Source organism: Atta cephalotes, assembly GCF_000143395.1.
Source record: "Atta cephalotes unplaced genomic scaffold scaffold00022, whole genome shotgun sequence".
NCBI classification, from domain to species: Eukaryota; Metazoa; Arthropoda; class Insecta; order Hymenoptera; family Formicidae; genus Atta; species Atta cephalotes.
Window position 1 is genome coordinate 229,258 of NW_012130086.1, and position 17,062 is coordinate 246,319.

The following is a 17,062-nucleotide window of genomic DNA, read 5'->3' on the forward strand; positions in this document are numbered from 1 at the left end:
CCTGCGCAACCTGCCGGATTCCTTCTTCAATCCACCGTCCACCGGTAGCAAGAGCCCCTCGATTTCGCACTCGCGCGAGAACTCGGCGGATTCCGCGTTCGGTGCCGCCGTTCCTGCGACACCAAACGGCGGCGGCAGCGGCGTGCCTAATGGTGGCACGAACGGCAGCGGTGGCAGCGGCGGCGGCGGCGGTGGTGGTGGCGGCGGTGGTAACGCCGCAGGTGCCGCGGGTACCGGCGGCGGCGGTAGCGGAGGCGCCGGCGGCGGCGGCGGCGCAAACGGCACCGCGAACGCGATCGCGGCCGCCGCCGCCGTCGCCGCCGCGGCCGGCCTCACCGTTTCTCATCCCCGCGCCCACAGCAGCCCGGCCTCCCTCCAGCAGACGTACGCGTCGGCACAGCAAGCGCCGCAACACGCGCCGCAGCCGCACGCGCGTCACCACCATCATCAGAAGCAGCGCAGCTACGACGTCATCAGCACGGTCGACGACCTGGGCCCGCTGCCGCACGGATGGGAGCAAGCGCGCACCCCCGAGGGCCAGATCTACTTCCTCAAGTAAGTCACTCTCCGCGTCACGTCGTCTTGCGTCGCCTCGCGTCGCCTCGCGTCGCCTCGCGTCGCCTCGCGTTGCGTGTGTCATCGCGTTTTCGTTACGCGACTCGAGACTACCGGGTGAGAAAGAGGAAAAAGGGGAGATATACGAAATCTATGAAACTTTTTTCTGAAGATGCATTTCTCTCATATATTGGGTTGTCCGGAAAGTTCATGCCGCAAAAGATTTAAATTTAATAAATGTATACTAAAATTTAAATCTTCTGCGTTTCAATTTTCCTTCAAAATCGGCACGAACTTTCGGACAATTCAATATATCTAGCCTTTTTTCTTCGACTTTTATATTTTTAAAGTCATATTTATTTTTTTTTTAAATCAATGATGTATCTGGATTTATTATAATCTTAATTTTTCGAACTGATAAACGAATAACGTATAGATTGTGCACACAAAAGTAGTATCTGAAACCTTCGAGTTGATCTTACAACAAGATTCTTCCTCTAAGTACCTGATATGTATAGGAACAGGTAGAATTTTCTTGTTCTTCTCAAGATTAGGAAGATTTCATGTTGTGTGTACTGTTTTGGTCCATTAGATGTTATTTTACGATTTATCGCTACTGATAATAATACCTTTTGTCGAAACCTCATATATCTCAATGCCGAAACTGTCTTTATCGTCGTATCGGCTTACTCATCCTCTCTCTTTTTCTCTTTCTCTGTCTCTCTTTGCTCGTTGCTTCGAAACTCCTGCCGCTTCTCATCACTCGTGAAGGAGAAAAGAAAGACCTCCGTCTCTCCGTTAAGCCTAAGCCTCTCTTCGTTGCTGCCAACGTCCCTTGCCCTCGGAGCTGAACAGGGACGTTACAGCCCTCGGTCACGTAGTATACACAGCCGGTGTGAATGCGCTAATTAGCATATTCAGGTAAATGGATGTCATTATTGATGCAGGAATTTTAAGAATTTTGGAAAAAAATCGTACAAGAGAACAGCTTGGTATACATTATAATTTGTTCTCTATGAAAAGAATGATTTTGCTGAACAAACATTTAACTAGATGCAGATTTGAGAATAATTTTGTTAAACTATCGAAATAAGTATGTATGAAGCTTAAACTGGTTGCAGCATTGCTCATTAGGCTTGAGTCTTTTATATAATTATTTTGATGATACAACAAAATTATTTTTTAGATTTCTAAATTTTAGATATTTTCATATATATTTTCTATTGAACAGACGAATAGAAAGAAGTTTTGAGAGCGGTAACTTGTGATAAAATATACAGCATATTGCTCTTTTTTTTGTTTTTTTTCTGCTCAAGTAAAATTTTAAATTTAATTTAGCGAAAATATATACATTATTTACTCTTTTATATTTTTTAACATCACAAGTCTTTTGCAACTAAAATTTTTTTAATGCAAAATTAATCTGAAATATTAACTAAAAAGTTAGAAAAATCTATCATCAAAATAAAAAAACTCTGCTATATACAATAGATATAAAGAAAAAACCCTTATTATGAGATACCGAGTTTATTTTTGCTAAATGCTAGAAATGTATGAGCGGAATTAAAAAAAATAATAGGTCATTTTGAAGGAAATTTAATAAGCTTTAAGATAATATTATGTAAAATTTAATTCAAATTTTATTTTTTTTATAAATTAAAGAAATGTAAAAAGTGAGCAAATCGCAAAGTCAAAAAATTGTGCTCCTAATATGAGATATCTCGAGAAATGGATAATAAAACGCAAAGTATATTAGTATTGCAATTAAAAAACTTTATTTAATGTTTCTAAAGTACAAATAAACACAGTGCAAAATAAGTATACGATGCATTGTATTTAGCTGACTCGCATTCAGATAGTTGGAATCAAGCATCGCAGAAACAGGCACTCGATTTATTTCGATTGTCCTTTTTATTATTGTATAATAACATTTATACTTCAGCAACAATTTTCACTATGACTATATAGAAGAATAGGTTATTTCATATTAGAAATATACTGTGTATCTCATATTACGATTTTCACACTTTATAGTTTTTACGATCATCAAATCTAATGTCTATAATTAAGCAATTCAACATATCACGTATTTTTCTATTAATACAATCTTACTCTATCATTACATGAAGAATTTATTATCAAATATTTACTTATTAAATAATAAGCAAGGTTTAAAAGCTCATCTCAACGAAACTTGAACATTCAAATTTTAAAATCTTTTTTTGCAATGACTACAGGCACGATCTAATAATGAATTTTTCACTAAATAGTTTTCAATCTAAAAACAATAAATTCATGATGGAACCATAGATAGCGTTTATTAATTTAGCGGAAACGCCACTATTTCATATTAGGTGCTTATCTCATAATAGGGAATTTTCCTCTACTTGTTTCAAATTTTCACGAATAGTCTTTTTGCAAATATTTCGCTTCTAATCGAAAACTACTCGAGATACTTTTTCTCCAAGAAAAAGTAAATTTATCAGAAAATCTGTCCTTGAAAATAATTTTGAAAAGATTTTAGGATTTTAGGATCTGTGACACGTCTTTCTGACATGATGATTGTTGCAAGCGGTCACGATTTTCAGGCGCTGTAAGATAAGGCCCGAGAAAGACCCTTTAGGTTCGCCTCTGAGGTTTAGTCTCTTGAATGCCTCTGGTGGTATGCCTGGGCCTCCCACCAAGCATCTTTGCTTCCCAACCTGATCCACCTGCACAGCCGTGACTGCCGGGTCCTCACGTGTCACCTGTCGTGGGAAACTCCGTCGTATACTTCGCTTCATCCCTTCCCTATTCCAATAATCCCCCCCCCTTGTCTACTCTAATACATGGTCGACACACTGTTTTAAATCTTGATATTGTCTTTACCGGCATCACTTTCATCTCTGAAATTGGCGAAATCCTATATACGGAACACGTTCCTATTTTTGATTGTCTAGATTAGATACGTTTTTTTATAGATTAAATCCATCTGATAGCTCTATTAAATATTCTTAAACAAGAATTTAAATAATAAAACATTTACATTTTTGCATTTAAATTTATAGATTTACTAGATTGCGTATTTGCATATTTCTTATTTTAATTTATTGTAATTACGTTTTATTTTAAAAATATTATAAGAGTATTAAGTAAAGAAATGAATATTTATTTTCGCAATTTTTGTGTTTGATATTTTTGTAATTATAATATACTATTATAATTGTAAAATTATACTTTCTTCTGAATATTATGTTTTTTTTTTATTAAGAAGACGGGATTGATTTCAAATTCATCAAGAAATACATTATTAAGCTCACAAAATTTTAGAATATACTACAGATGTACACTTGTTATTAATTCATTAGTTTACTATATAATAATTTACGATGATATAAAACGCTCGATTATTTGTCAAAGCAAAATAACAAAATAGCATAACAAAATAACGACCAAAAACGAGCATAAAAGTTGTTAGATTACAATAAAAATATATATTTGAAATACAATATCACTCAATTCTTATATATTAAAACGTTTTGACTCAGAGTCTTCTTCAATTAACAATACATTTAACCTAATAATTTAACCGCAAATTAAAAAACGGAATTAATGTCATAATTGAATCATAAGCAACTAAAATTCTTTTTCATCACAATCTTCTTACACACACAATTCTTAATTTTAATAAATTTCGTTCTCAGATTATTTTTTACCATTTGATTTCTCTCTTTGGACTTAATGTGATTCTCGCCCTCGACGAGAATTTAGTTATATGTCGTATAATCATGACGATATTTTTATGAACATGGTGGGATAACACTTTAGTTGCTTATGATACAATTATGATATAATTATACATTAGTTCTGTTTTTTAATTTTGCGATTAGATTATTACGTTAATTGTATTTAAGTTATTGTTAACTGAAGAAGACTCTGTGAGTCGAAACATTTTAATGTATAAGAATTGAGTGATATTGTATCTCAAATATATATATATATATATTTTTTTTTATTGTCTGACAACTTTTATGCTCGTTTTTGATTATATTTTGTTGTTTTGCTTTGTTACTAATTTACGACTTCAAATGACTGATTTAAAATTTCTAAGAACAACTTTATTAATCCTTCAATTTTTGCAAATTTTTAAAATGTTTGAACTTTTGTTTGTAATTTAGTTTTAAATTTTGAAATTTACTGACAATATTCCTGTATGCTATTCTTCTTTTCTTAAATCTTGTCTAAATATATCGAAGACCAACGAGAAGATAGGTTCCCCTTTACCTGATCTGACCTGGTCATTCAAGAAATCTTACCTGGTCAACCATTTATATAGGCTCGTTTTCTACCTGATATTGAAAAATTGAAAAAGAACATGTTTCTTTCGAAAGGATACATCTCAACGTTTTTGTAAAAGTCTTTGACTAATGCAAGATAATACAGTTCCTTTCAAAGAAAGAAAAAAAGAGGAGAGAATTTTCTTAAAGCAAAATCCAGTTATAAGCGATCTATCTTTGATCTTTTTTTGCAAGATATTATTTTAAATTTTAATCTTTTCACCCTTTCTTATTTGATTTTCTCTGAGTTGGACCAAAGTCTACACGAATCTCGTTACATGTAGTAATGTTAGCGATATGTTATTTCAGATTAATAACGATATAAACATCATAAAACATCATAAAACTTGATAATAGATAGATATCATCACTTTTCATAGACAACTTATCATTAAAATATAAAGTAATTTAAGGGAAAACGAAGCTAATGGATTGATTGTGTTCTAATTACGCTCTGAATTTATATCTTCTTATCAACATTTGCTGATATATTATCGCAGAAGATCAATGGGAAATGAATTAAATGCGCAGTGAATTATTGTTACGAAAACGTTTATTATTTTAAATACGTTAAATAAAAGTATTTAAAAAATTTTTTTATTTTTAGGATTTTTAAAGAAAGTGCAAATTAATCTCATGAATGTCATGTAAATTCGTAAAGATGTACCTTGTAAATCAGTATTAGGAAATGGCTTATTGGAAAATAGATTATTAGAAAATAAATAATTTGCATAAAGGAAATAAGAAGGTTCGGCGTGCATTACGTACCATATGTTACGCCACTAATTTTTCCTACACTAATTTACGCGCGAATTGAAAGTACCTTCCTCCTGTTCCCGCGTTCATTCCCAATACGGGAAGTAGAACACAAAGGCACACGAAAGGAAGGAAGTGGCTTATCGCACTTTAATAGCTAATGATTAATTATTTATTTCATTATCGACAATCATTGCTGTATGTATATTTCACTCTTGCTCTTATCGGAAGCCATTAAGACTCTTTATACTGTAACCACATTAAATTATGATGTTCAAAGTTATGCGCATTTTTTTTGCAATATACATTAAAATTGATTAAAACAAATCAATTCTTTTTGCATTTCATCACACGCGTAGTTTCTTTGTGTCATCCTCAATGAATCTGAAAACTCATTGAAAAAAACGTAAGCGCGCCTTTTTTCTTTTTTTTTTTGTTAAAGTTCAGTTTTTCGAGTCTAACGCGCACTCTATTTTCTACGGAACGTCGGCGATTTTTGCGGAAACAGAATGCAGAGCTCGTTTTTTTTTTGATAGGCGTAATACGAGGCGCAGCGAGCGTGAGCTCGTCGGTAAAGCGCGATGCAAGGTGCAGCGAAGCGAGTTGCACGCTCGCTGCATTATGCGGTAATGACCATCGGGAAGACCGTCTCTATTCGTCTCTATTCGTTCTCTCCAACAGTAGTATCTGTCACTGTAAATATCAACGATACTGTTCGAATATTATGTATATTATATATTTCGAAGTCTTATTATATTTCGTATTTTTGCGTACGCCTATTTTTTTTCCTCTAGGTACAATTTTTCCTTCTTTTCTCTCATTTCTTTTCGATATATATACTTTTCGCTTTTAATTGATATCTTGTGTTTGTTTTTTGCGTTGATAAAGTTATTATTATGACATTTGCACTTTTCATATTTTAGATATAATAATTATTTAAAGATTAATAGAGATAATAATAAACATTATAGATATCTATAATATTAATTCTAAATCTATAGTTTTGAAGCTAATCGTTTCTGTATACCTGAAAAAGAACAATGTGAACAAAAAGACACATCATAAATTTCATAAAGTGAATGAAAATATGCATATTTCTGCAGGAAGTACATCTATTCCCATTATTATAACATCATTGCAAAATTATTAAAAAAAAACAGCTCTCACCATCTATTTAGGATTAATTATTATTTAACTCTTTATAACCTGAATTTTTTTTAGTCGTAACAACAAATAATTTATACGAAATATATATATATATATATATATATATATATATATATATAGAAGAAAGCGGAATCTATTTCCTCTTCTTAAAATTTGTTGTTAGTAGTGGGCTTTCATATAATAGAGGTGTTGAAAAGTAATCCTGAGTTGTTTTGAAAGCCTAGAACAATATAAAAAATTTAGACTGAAGAAAAAAAGACCCACTGCAAATGAAGAGTAAAAATATGCAGACGAAGAGTTAGAAATGTAATATAAAATAACAACAATTTCCAAAGTACGCCTTCATACCAGTTATACCAATTTTTTGCGCGTTGAAAACTTTTCCATAAAGACTCACTGACTCGTTCGCTCTTCTTCTTTCTTTCCGCACACGTTTGTCCAATTACCGTCGATCGTTCCAAGCTTTTGGATCTTATCCAACGCTGAGGCTTATTAGAATCTAATTTGCGTAATTGAAACGTGATTTCAGCCGCGAATGTGCCGACCGCTTACTGGATGATTTCGTATCGCACGCCATCGCCGTTACGTATTAATATCGCACATTCACTCCGCATTCTTATTACAAAAAAGCATCACACAGCGCGTATATTTTAAACCCTTTGTTTACCTTATTTTTGAACTTGAAAAAGAAAAGGTATCCAACTGTCTCATAAAAAGATACTCGATACTCTCTCTCCATTTCAGTGTCAAGAAAACATCCTTCTTTCTTTCCTATTACGCGTTCGCGTCCGGACAAACAATTTGACTTCTGCGTATTCTCCCAACTTCCAGACGCTAATAAACACTTCGCGAAAATCGCATAGCAAGTATAGTCTTTTTTCTCGCATCTGCAAAATCGATTTGCAAAATCGTTACAAAGAAATCTATTCTTAAATTTTTACTCTTAATTTTTAAGCATACCGTGTAGCTGCGAAAGGAAAACACGTGTAAATTAAGCGGATAAAAATGCGTTCTCTCGGTATCATACCAGAGAAAAGAAAATATTCCACGCATGTGTCAACACATTCGAGGCTATTCGAAAACATTATTTTTGGATGAAATGTGTGCGCTCGTACTCGTTAAATGGAAAATTAATAATAACGCAGCTGTATACGCTTTGTTTATGAAAATGATAGATATTTCCCCCTCTAGAAGAAATCGAAATCTATTAAATAATTAATTATTGAAAGTGACTTTTGCTAGATTCATTAACGCAAATTATTTCTATGGTTTGTAGCTAACTAAATTTATTTTCTCTGTACATAATATAGTATTTAAATCTTAATAATGTCTACGGCAGGTAATAATGAACTAAATTACGATAAAAATTAATTAGTGAAAGCGGACTTTAAACATTCCATGATATACGAGTTCTTTTGATATGACCAAATATTGGAGAATTTTACGTGATAGCAATTGCTTGTAAAGCAATTTTAATGCGTCGTAATTAAACGCGCATTTTTTCATATTTCATGTATTTAAAATCGCGAAATCAGAAGTTTTTCCTTCTTAATCGTTTTATTGGATATAGGTGAGACAATGGCTCTTGGTTAGCACTTGAGCGTGTTCTTATCGCGATGCTCGTCTTTCGTCAGACAGGAGACGCAAGCATTCGTTCAAGGTTTCCGACGTTCGCGCCGATTTACGAAGCAACTACGGCCGAGTCACGTCTTATCGGAGTTGAATACGCAACACCTCGGTCGATTGTTCAAAAGAACTCGGAAAATAACGGACTGATTAAGAAAAGCCATTAGATTTTTGCATTTATCTTGGCGAACCATTGTCTAAATTGATACTAAAAGCGGGGTTCTTTTCAAATTGTACCATTAGTCAGCGGTTATTTTCGAACTTTACGAAAATAGAAAATTCATTAAGGAATTCATTGTGAACACACACAACTATTGTCATAAATGTCAGGGGAGCATTTCGTTACACCCGGATATTTCCGATCGTCGGCAAGTGAAAGTTGTATGCGACATCATAGCTGTTGCAAGGTCGAAGCTGAACACATTCTATTATTTTCTGCTGTGCATCCGAATTTTTATTCACAATTCGAGACTGCGACAGTCCGATAGTAATAAAATCTTAGCGCTAGTATAATAAAATCAGCGAAAACGCGCTGAAAAGAAAAACAGTAAATAATACATTAGGATCACTCACACCGTACTAAAACACAGTAAAATGTTTGAATGAGAAAGAAAAAATAGATACGCAAAGTATAATTTATAATTTTAAATAGTGTTTTCATATCGAATTCTATGAATTTTTTGAGTTCGGAGAGATTATGTCTCGACGATAGAATATTTGAATGACAATAGAGTTTTCGAGCAAAATTTACCGTTGATGGCATCGTGATGCGCCATCATTGGTAAAGACGACCTTCTCACACTGTGCCGCGCTGCACTGCACCGAGGCTAAAGACCCCGACACACCTGTACGCGAGAGAGCTTAGACGACAAATGCGAATGCCAGATACGAGGACAGATCGCTGAGAGTACAGGGCGAACGTATCGAAAGTTCAAGGCGACGTGAGCAACGCGCGTTGCGTGAAATTTGCTCGATGTATGAAGGAATGGGTAAAAACATTTTATTTCTCTGGCTGTTAAAGGCTTTACATTTTTACAACAACAAATACGTTTGCAACATTTACAAACACAAATTTAAAATGGGAAAAAATATATAATATGTCTCGATATATTTATACATTTTTTAAAATAAAGAGTTAATATAAAAGTATTTTTAAATAAATTAATTTATTTTAATAATAATTTATAATAAAAAATATTTACATTTTTAATGAATATATAATTTTAATTCATTTATTTTGGTAAAATTGCAGGGTTGCCACAGACCGGGAAAACTGGGAAAATTCAGGGAAATTGAAATTGGTCATGGAAACCGAGAAAAGTCAGGGGAAAATGTAAAAAAGTCTGGAATTTCGAAATTTGTTCACAATTCTCTGAAACTGCTTCTATTCCAAATAATTGTTATAATTTTTTAAATATTATATCTGACGTTTAGGATGCTTTTTTATACTGACGCTTGATGCTCATTTTCAGCATTAAAACAGATCATGTGATCAAAATTGATACTTGGTATTCGTCAATTTTGATCACGTGACCGGTTTGATGCTAGAATCAAGCATCAAATGTCAGCATGAAAATGCAGCCTTATCAAATACGTTTAAAACTTGTGCACTTTAAATGATTTTAATAAAATAATTAAAATTTATATTTTATTCAGTATTTTTATTTAATCCCTCTTTTTCATCATAACTGCATTCTTTTTTCCAAAATTAATTAATTTTTTTAATTTGCAATCAAAATTATACTAAGTTTTTCTCCGTTGTTTTTAATGTAGACTAGCTTTCCTACCATTCTTGAGTCTAAATGTAAAAATTTACATATTTTATATTACTCATGGAAAATTTTCCATTTTTATCTGGAAAAATCAGGGAATTTTAAAATTCATTTTCTGTGGCAATCCTGAATTGGAATATATAATAATCAGTATTTTTTAATAAAAGATTGTTTATTAAAATCTATAATGACATTTTTGAAAAATTGGAGAAATTGATTATATAATAGGATGATATAGAAATGTCACAAATACATTGCGGCTGTAAGAAATACTTTCATTATAACACTAATCAAGCAAATATTTAGTTCGTGGATCTTCGTGCAGATCGTTTATTATCATCCTCCCATAAGGATCCCATTAACTGAAAGCGTTATGTTCCAACACGCGTTACTCATTTTCGCGAACATAAGGCCGCGACGTCAGCGATTTCACATGTAGAGAAACGGGAAATAGTTATTCGTAGTATGAATCCGGATGGCGTCGAAATGCTTTTATCGCTAAATTTTACGTACCGCTAGTGCTTGTCAGTAGAATCATAAATATATCGCATGTGACATCTTAATTGCATCGCGTATGTTGTTCCGTTAATCTTAATCTTGTATCCTATATGAAATGAATCTCACTGATTTGTATGTTCACGTCTCTTCCATATAATTATAATATTTTATTTGTAAAAAATTTCTCATAAGTTCTTTTCTTTCTGAAAATTAGCTTACAATTTTAAGTATCAAATTGAAATTATTCAAATATTTTTTTAATGTATAAGAAGATATTTCTCTTAGGAGATTGTTTTATTTTTGAATTTTCAGAATTTATTTTAATTTTGCGTAAATAACTTGCGAAAATATTTTTATAGTAATTTTTTTTAAAAAAAGGATCATAAATTAAATTCTTCAAACATGGACAGTTTTACATAAATACATACAAATTAGACACGTTGATTATTTGATATTTTCAATATACAAATTATTTGATATTTCAACCAACGTATTTTGCAAGCATTTATCTTATGTTGCCTTCAAAATAAATTTAATTAATTTATCGTTTGAAGATTAAATTGTCCGAAACTAATTAATGTCAATATAATTCGTATTTTGATATAGATAATCTCTTTTCATGAGATATCAACTCCATAGTTTCCTATTCGCGCGTAATCCGCTTATATTTATATTTAATTCGTTTCTTTTTAACATTGCGCAAACAAAAATCTAAATGCAAAATTCGACGTGTGATTAAGATTTATTTGAGATAAATTTGTAATTAATTATTTATTTCCTGAAATTTTTTTAAAAATAATTGGCAGTGATGAAATTCAGTTATTTTAATAATTTGTGAAATCCCTGGAGTAAGCTCCTAAGTAGCACAGCAGTGCTAAAAAAGTGATATGTGCTTTTTTAGCGCTTTGTTAACGCTTTGTAAGCGCTGTGTGCTACTGTGCTTTCTTTCTAGATTATGATTTATGCTTTATGAGATCGTTGACATTTGAGATTCGCATCACCTTTTGTGCAGAAAATTGTGAATTTTATGATGTACAAGTATTTAAACAGATGTACCTGGGATCGTCTAACATATAAAGAAGAACATCCCAAACATTGGATACCTGATTTCGTTGGGCGCATGCAAAACTGTTGTGAGAACGGAATCATATCGTTAGAACGTTGGAACCTCAGATCTTTGGACCGATTCGAATGCGACGTGAGAGGGTAAAAAGGACGAGAGCCATGAGTCTTAACGGTAAGGGCGAGAGGGATGGGAAAACAGCAGGATGCAAGGAGTCGGCGAGAGCCGACGGAAGGAGAGCCGGCGAAGGAGAGCAGAGAGCAACGGTGAGCGTCGATACGAGAGTGTCTATTTACGAGTTGTCCGGCGCCGTGATGTCCGGAGTAAAAATACACCGCGTAGAGTCCGTATGCCGTACGCGCGCGCGTGCACAACAGAACTCTTATAATTCTCCACCGCGCTAGCGCTTGCTAGCGCTCTCTCAGCTCTCTCGGCTCTCTCAATGCCCCTCCCTCCTTCCCTCCTCCCCGTGCCGCCGCTCTTATCCCCTCTGCGGTGCTCCTCGCGGCCCGTAACAACCGCGGAGGGGCGGCGCGGCGTAATTCCGCTTCTTTCTTATTGGACAACGGCCAACCGAGAGCGGCGAAAAGCGATAGAGAACCACGCACATAGAGCGCGCGATTAGGGTGCGAAGCACAATTGCGCCGTTATATAGGGTGTTTCGTTATTCCCTATATGTTTTTAATTTTCCAGAGTAATGGTACAAACGCGAGTTGCGTAAGTATGCGTAATCGCGGACTGACCAAATTCGATATATTATCAACAGAACGTTATGTTTTATATTGAAGCAGAGGAAAGAGAAGGGAGGAAAGAAATTGCATTTATTTTATAAAATATGGGAAATATATTTTTATACAAAAAATGGACTATGAATGGAAAATGATTCGAACTATAAGAGCCACATTTTGTTGGAGTAAATTTTTACTTAAGTAAATTTTTATTCCAACTTCGATCTTGTTTATCCTAAAAGTAATGCTAATTATAAACTGTACCGTCCAAATAGCTTCGATCTGATTAATAAATTGACCTGAACGAGTGTGTTGGGTCGGCGTGTTTACAAACGCGTGCCCGTTGCAAGGCAGGTACGCGTCACGCCAGGTACGTCTGTGGCCCGACGTGTAGATGCAGAAATATAATCGCGCAATGACGTCACACGCGCGTGCTGTGCAAAACAGACTTCCTCCTGTTCCTTTGCCGTTGTCCGAAGCCGAACTACGACACGGCAAATCCATCGTTGTGGCGACGAGAAGTATTGTACCTACTTGATAAATAAGTTATACCGTTCACGTTCACTTAATCTCAAAGTTCAGTAGAATAAAAACACTATCTATTCTATTTAAATGAACAAGATGAATATGACACAAAATTAGGAAATAAAAAATACACAAAGACTTATTTGATTAGGACTCGAATGATAAGTTATCAAATAACAATCTGGAAGCTAAGTAAGTCATTCGTTTACTCAAATCGAAGTCGCTTTAAAGCATCTGTTGATTTAAAGATACGCGATATGTATACTGCATGAATGGTTATTAGATAACAAACTTCTTTATTTTTCAATAACAATCAAGTTTATGTAACAGAATATAATATTTATTTCTAATATACATGTCCTATTTTTGCAATAAACTTTATACAAATAAAAACAATTATTCCTTTAATCGCGGATGATATTATTTACCATTCAACATTTGAAAACCTAGTCAACTCTGCGAAACATGTAAAAGGCTAATCTTCTTACTTTTAATTAACCCAGAGTGTGTACAACGTTCGCGAATATTATTCTCTATAACAAAAGATCGGCAAGATTAAGAGATCGGCTTTATTTCAGGCGTTAAAACCTACGCTCTAACCCACGTCGCCTCGTCGCTTCGCTTCGGTCTTTTGAATGGAAGTATTTTTAGCACGCGCCTACTATATGTGGATAACTGTACGCGCCGCACCGCGTATTCAGTTTCCGCGGATCGAGCGGCTTAAGCAAGCATTAAAGTGTTCGATGTGACATCGAACGGAAGTCAAATTTCGCACAATCCTGATGGAGACACAATTCGCTGAATAAATGTATTTTTACCTAGACCGCGATTGTTTTGCCTTACGTTAATTTTATATCGTTAGTTTTAACAGACAAAAATTATGTAAAAAAAATGTTGAACTCTTAGAATAAATTACGTATAAAAATGACGCTTTTTTTCCGTAGTGTTATCATAATCATAAATTATACATTAATGAGATACGTATATATTCAATATATTCAGTTGTTTTGGATGACGAAGCTTCATCTAATCTAACCTATACAATCTTGTTTGTTTCGATATTTTTGTCTATCTTTTTATAGATAATTTATTAAGCTAGTCTTTCAAAAATGAAAATTTACAATATATTTGTTTATCGAACATTTATCTATTCGTTTGTTTACTCCTATTGTTTTGTTGACGAAATATGTCGGAGAGACTAAGCAAACTGTGATGGAACGATGATTACTAAATTTAATTTGAAAAAAAAAATGTTTATTTAAAATCTGAGGGTCTCATTTAGAATGTAGGGGTCCTTGTTGTTGCTCTACGAAAATCGGTTTGAAGGATCCAGAATCTTGATCTTCCTATAAATCTCCTTTAAAATTTCAGACATTGTCCTTTTACGTATTATCCCGCTAACGTCTACTTCTTTTTGCAGTCACCTGACACGCACCACGACATGGGAAGATCCGCGGAAAACGGCCGCTGCCGCAAGCGTGGCCGCAGTAGCCGCGGCAGTCGAGAGCAGCAAATCCAATGCGCTCGGTCCATTGCCCGATGGATGGGAACAGGCGCGTACAGCCGAGGGCGAGATCTATTTCATCAATCACCAGACTCGCACCACTTCCTGGTTCGATCCGCGAATCCGTAAGTTGAATTGAATTCTTACTTTTCCCAAATTCTACAGATCAAGCAACATATAGACTGCAATGGAGATGCTATCCCGAATCTAAATATTAATTTTAAGAATTAAAGAAGTTCTCGATGCTCACTATTTAATCATTGAACCAAATTGGTTCAAAATTTTCCGCTTCCGCATTTTCCAAGTTTTTGAGAATTTTCTGACTTTCATCTGAAGCTTAGAATTTATTCTCATCTAATTTATTTTAATAAATATGCCGAATTTGAATGTAATTCATTAAATTCTGGAAATTCTGGTCTAAAACTTGAGAATTTCTGAGATAGAAATCGGAGTGTAATGGCTTTAAATATTATTAAAGTTTGACGAAAATTAAAATAGGTTGCAAGATTTATATCACTTGGCGAGGAACCTTTCTCGACGATGCGATTCACTTTTATCAACATATTTTTATATTATTGACTAATCCTCATTTCTTATCGTATATTCGTATAAGATATCGTTCCTTCAGCATCGCATCTCCAAAGAACTCCGGCGTCCGGCGCGATGCTGCCACAAAACTGGCAACTTCAACAACCTACCGGCATCCAAAGCAACCAGAATCTACAGGCCTGCCAGAAGCAGAAGATTCGTCTTCAATCGTTGCAGCTGGAACGTGAACGTTTGAAACAGCGACAACAGGAAATTATGCGCCAGGTTGGCATTGTGAGTCGTCCTTTAATCTGGAGACTTGATCGCGTGATATCTGTAATAACCATTTTTGATATTCATGCATCTTTTCTCGTTGCAGCAGCAAGAAATGATGCTGCGACAGAGCACCACGGATGCCGTCATGGATCCGTTTTTGTCAGGCATTAATGAACATGCACGTCAGGAGAGCGCCGATAGCGGTTTGGGACTCGGTTCTGCATATTCACTGCCTCAGACTTCCGACGATTTCCTCAACATAGACGAAAACATGGACGGCACGAGCGGTAAGAGCGGCCCGTTCGAAATTCATAATTTTTTCGGAATATAAAGTCTTTTTACGCAGCATTTTCAAAATCCATCGCCATCATCACGCTTATAAGATTAGGCTAAAAAGAATATTTATTCGCTTGCTTTGCTGTGCCATTAAGTCAATTTTCGATTTATGAATAATTGTTTTGCGCGATTGTTCCGATTGCAGAAAGGCACTGTGCGTTGAATGATCTTACGAAACGATTATACCGAAGCCATAAATACATAAGTACGTATTTGCCATAATATCACATTTTGTTTAGTCATACTTTGAATTCGATGAATTCTTTTACAGACGGAGGTGCGCCGATGGACACGCCGGATCTCTCGACCTTGAGTGACAATATCGATTCGACAGATGATCTCCTGCCGTCACTTCAGGTAGGTCATTTTACATGGTGACGATTGTTGCAAGCCTGTTGTTAAAACCCTTTGAATGCGGTCTTTTGTATCGACAATTGTTATTGTTTCAGCTGAACGAGGAGTTCAGCACCGATATTTTGGACGACGTGCAGTCACTCATAAATCCTAACACGACCAAGCCGGAGAACGTGCTGACTTGGCTATAGGATTAGAAGTGATACTGCGGCGGATGTCGGCCTTTTTAAAAGGATAGGTATTCAGGTTCTCGAAGTGGAAACTTTATTCAGATTTAGATATTAATCTGCGGTCAATTAATTGCATCATTGAGTAATGTTGTTTTTAATATTTTCAATCAATGATGCAATTTTTATTTCTTTATAATTTTGTAGGTTAGATTATATTAGATTAGGATAGGATTAAGTGTCTACTTCGAACCTAAACACCTATTTTTTTTATTTCTTTCTTTCTATTTGGATTTTTTGCGGGAATATATTACCATCAGGCTATCGTTGTACTGTAATATACTTTTTCATTTCAAGTTTCTCATAACGGAATAATAGAATCGAGAATTGAATTTTTGCTTAATACATAATGATTTTATTATTAAGTTGTCTCAGACGCTCTAAAACATCAAACAAATTTAAGAAACAAATTTAAATATAGATATTTATATGTGCATGCGATTATAAACATGCTATTGTAAATATATAATTTTTCTCTTTTTCTCTCTTTTTGTCTTTGGAAGGTGTTGGATAGCTTAATGAAAAAATTTTCCTATTAAAAATTAGAGAAATTATTAATTAGTACTGCATATGTTATAAGGAATTTTTAATGAAAAAATATTTTCTCGTGATATAAACGATTAAATAAAAAGTAAATTCACTATAATTTTGTAATACATCGTGATAGATACCGCATTTCTCTTGTGAAGATGAAAATCCAAATAAAAAGATGTTTATATTTCGTTATATGCCGTCTAAAGGAAGGAAAGAAAGAAGAAGTAAATGAAGGACTATATGCAAATTTGTTTTATCAGCAAGTTAAACGTAATTGTTAACACATCTAGTCTTTTA

At 34.4% G+C, this 17,062-nt stretch overlaps 1 protein-coding gene across 1 annotated transcript; it reads left to right on the forward strand.

The window, feature by feature from the left end:
• Nucleotides 1–4: 4 nt before the first annotated feature.
• On the forward strand, nt 5–16,195 carry LOC105619669 (transcriptional coactivator YAP1; the record flags this gene model as incomplete). The annotated part of the gene is made up of 7 exons (XM_012201187.1): nt 5–134; nt 222–555; nt 14,427–14,635; nt 15,139–15,323; nt 15,418–15,601; nt 15,922–16,007; nt 16,100–16,195. Coding segments are annotated over 7 exons (1,224 nt in total), but the record flags the coding sequence as incomplete, so codon positions are not given.
• Nucleotides 16,196–17,062: the final 867 nt, after the last annotated feature.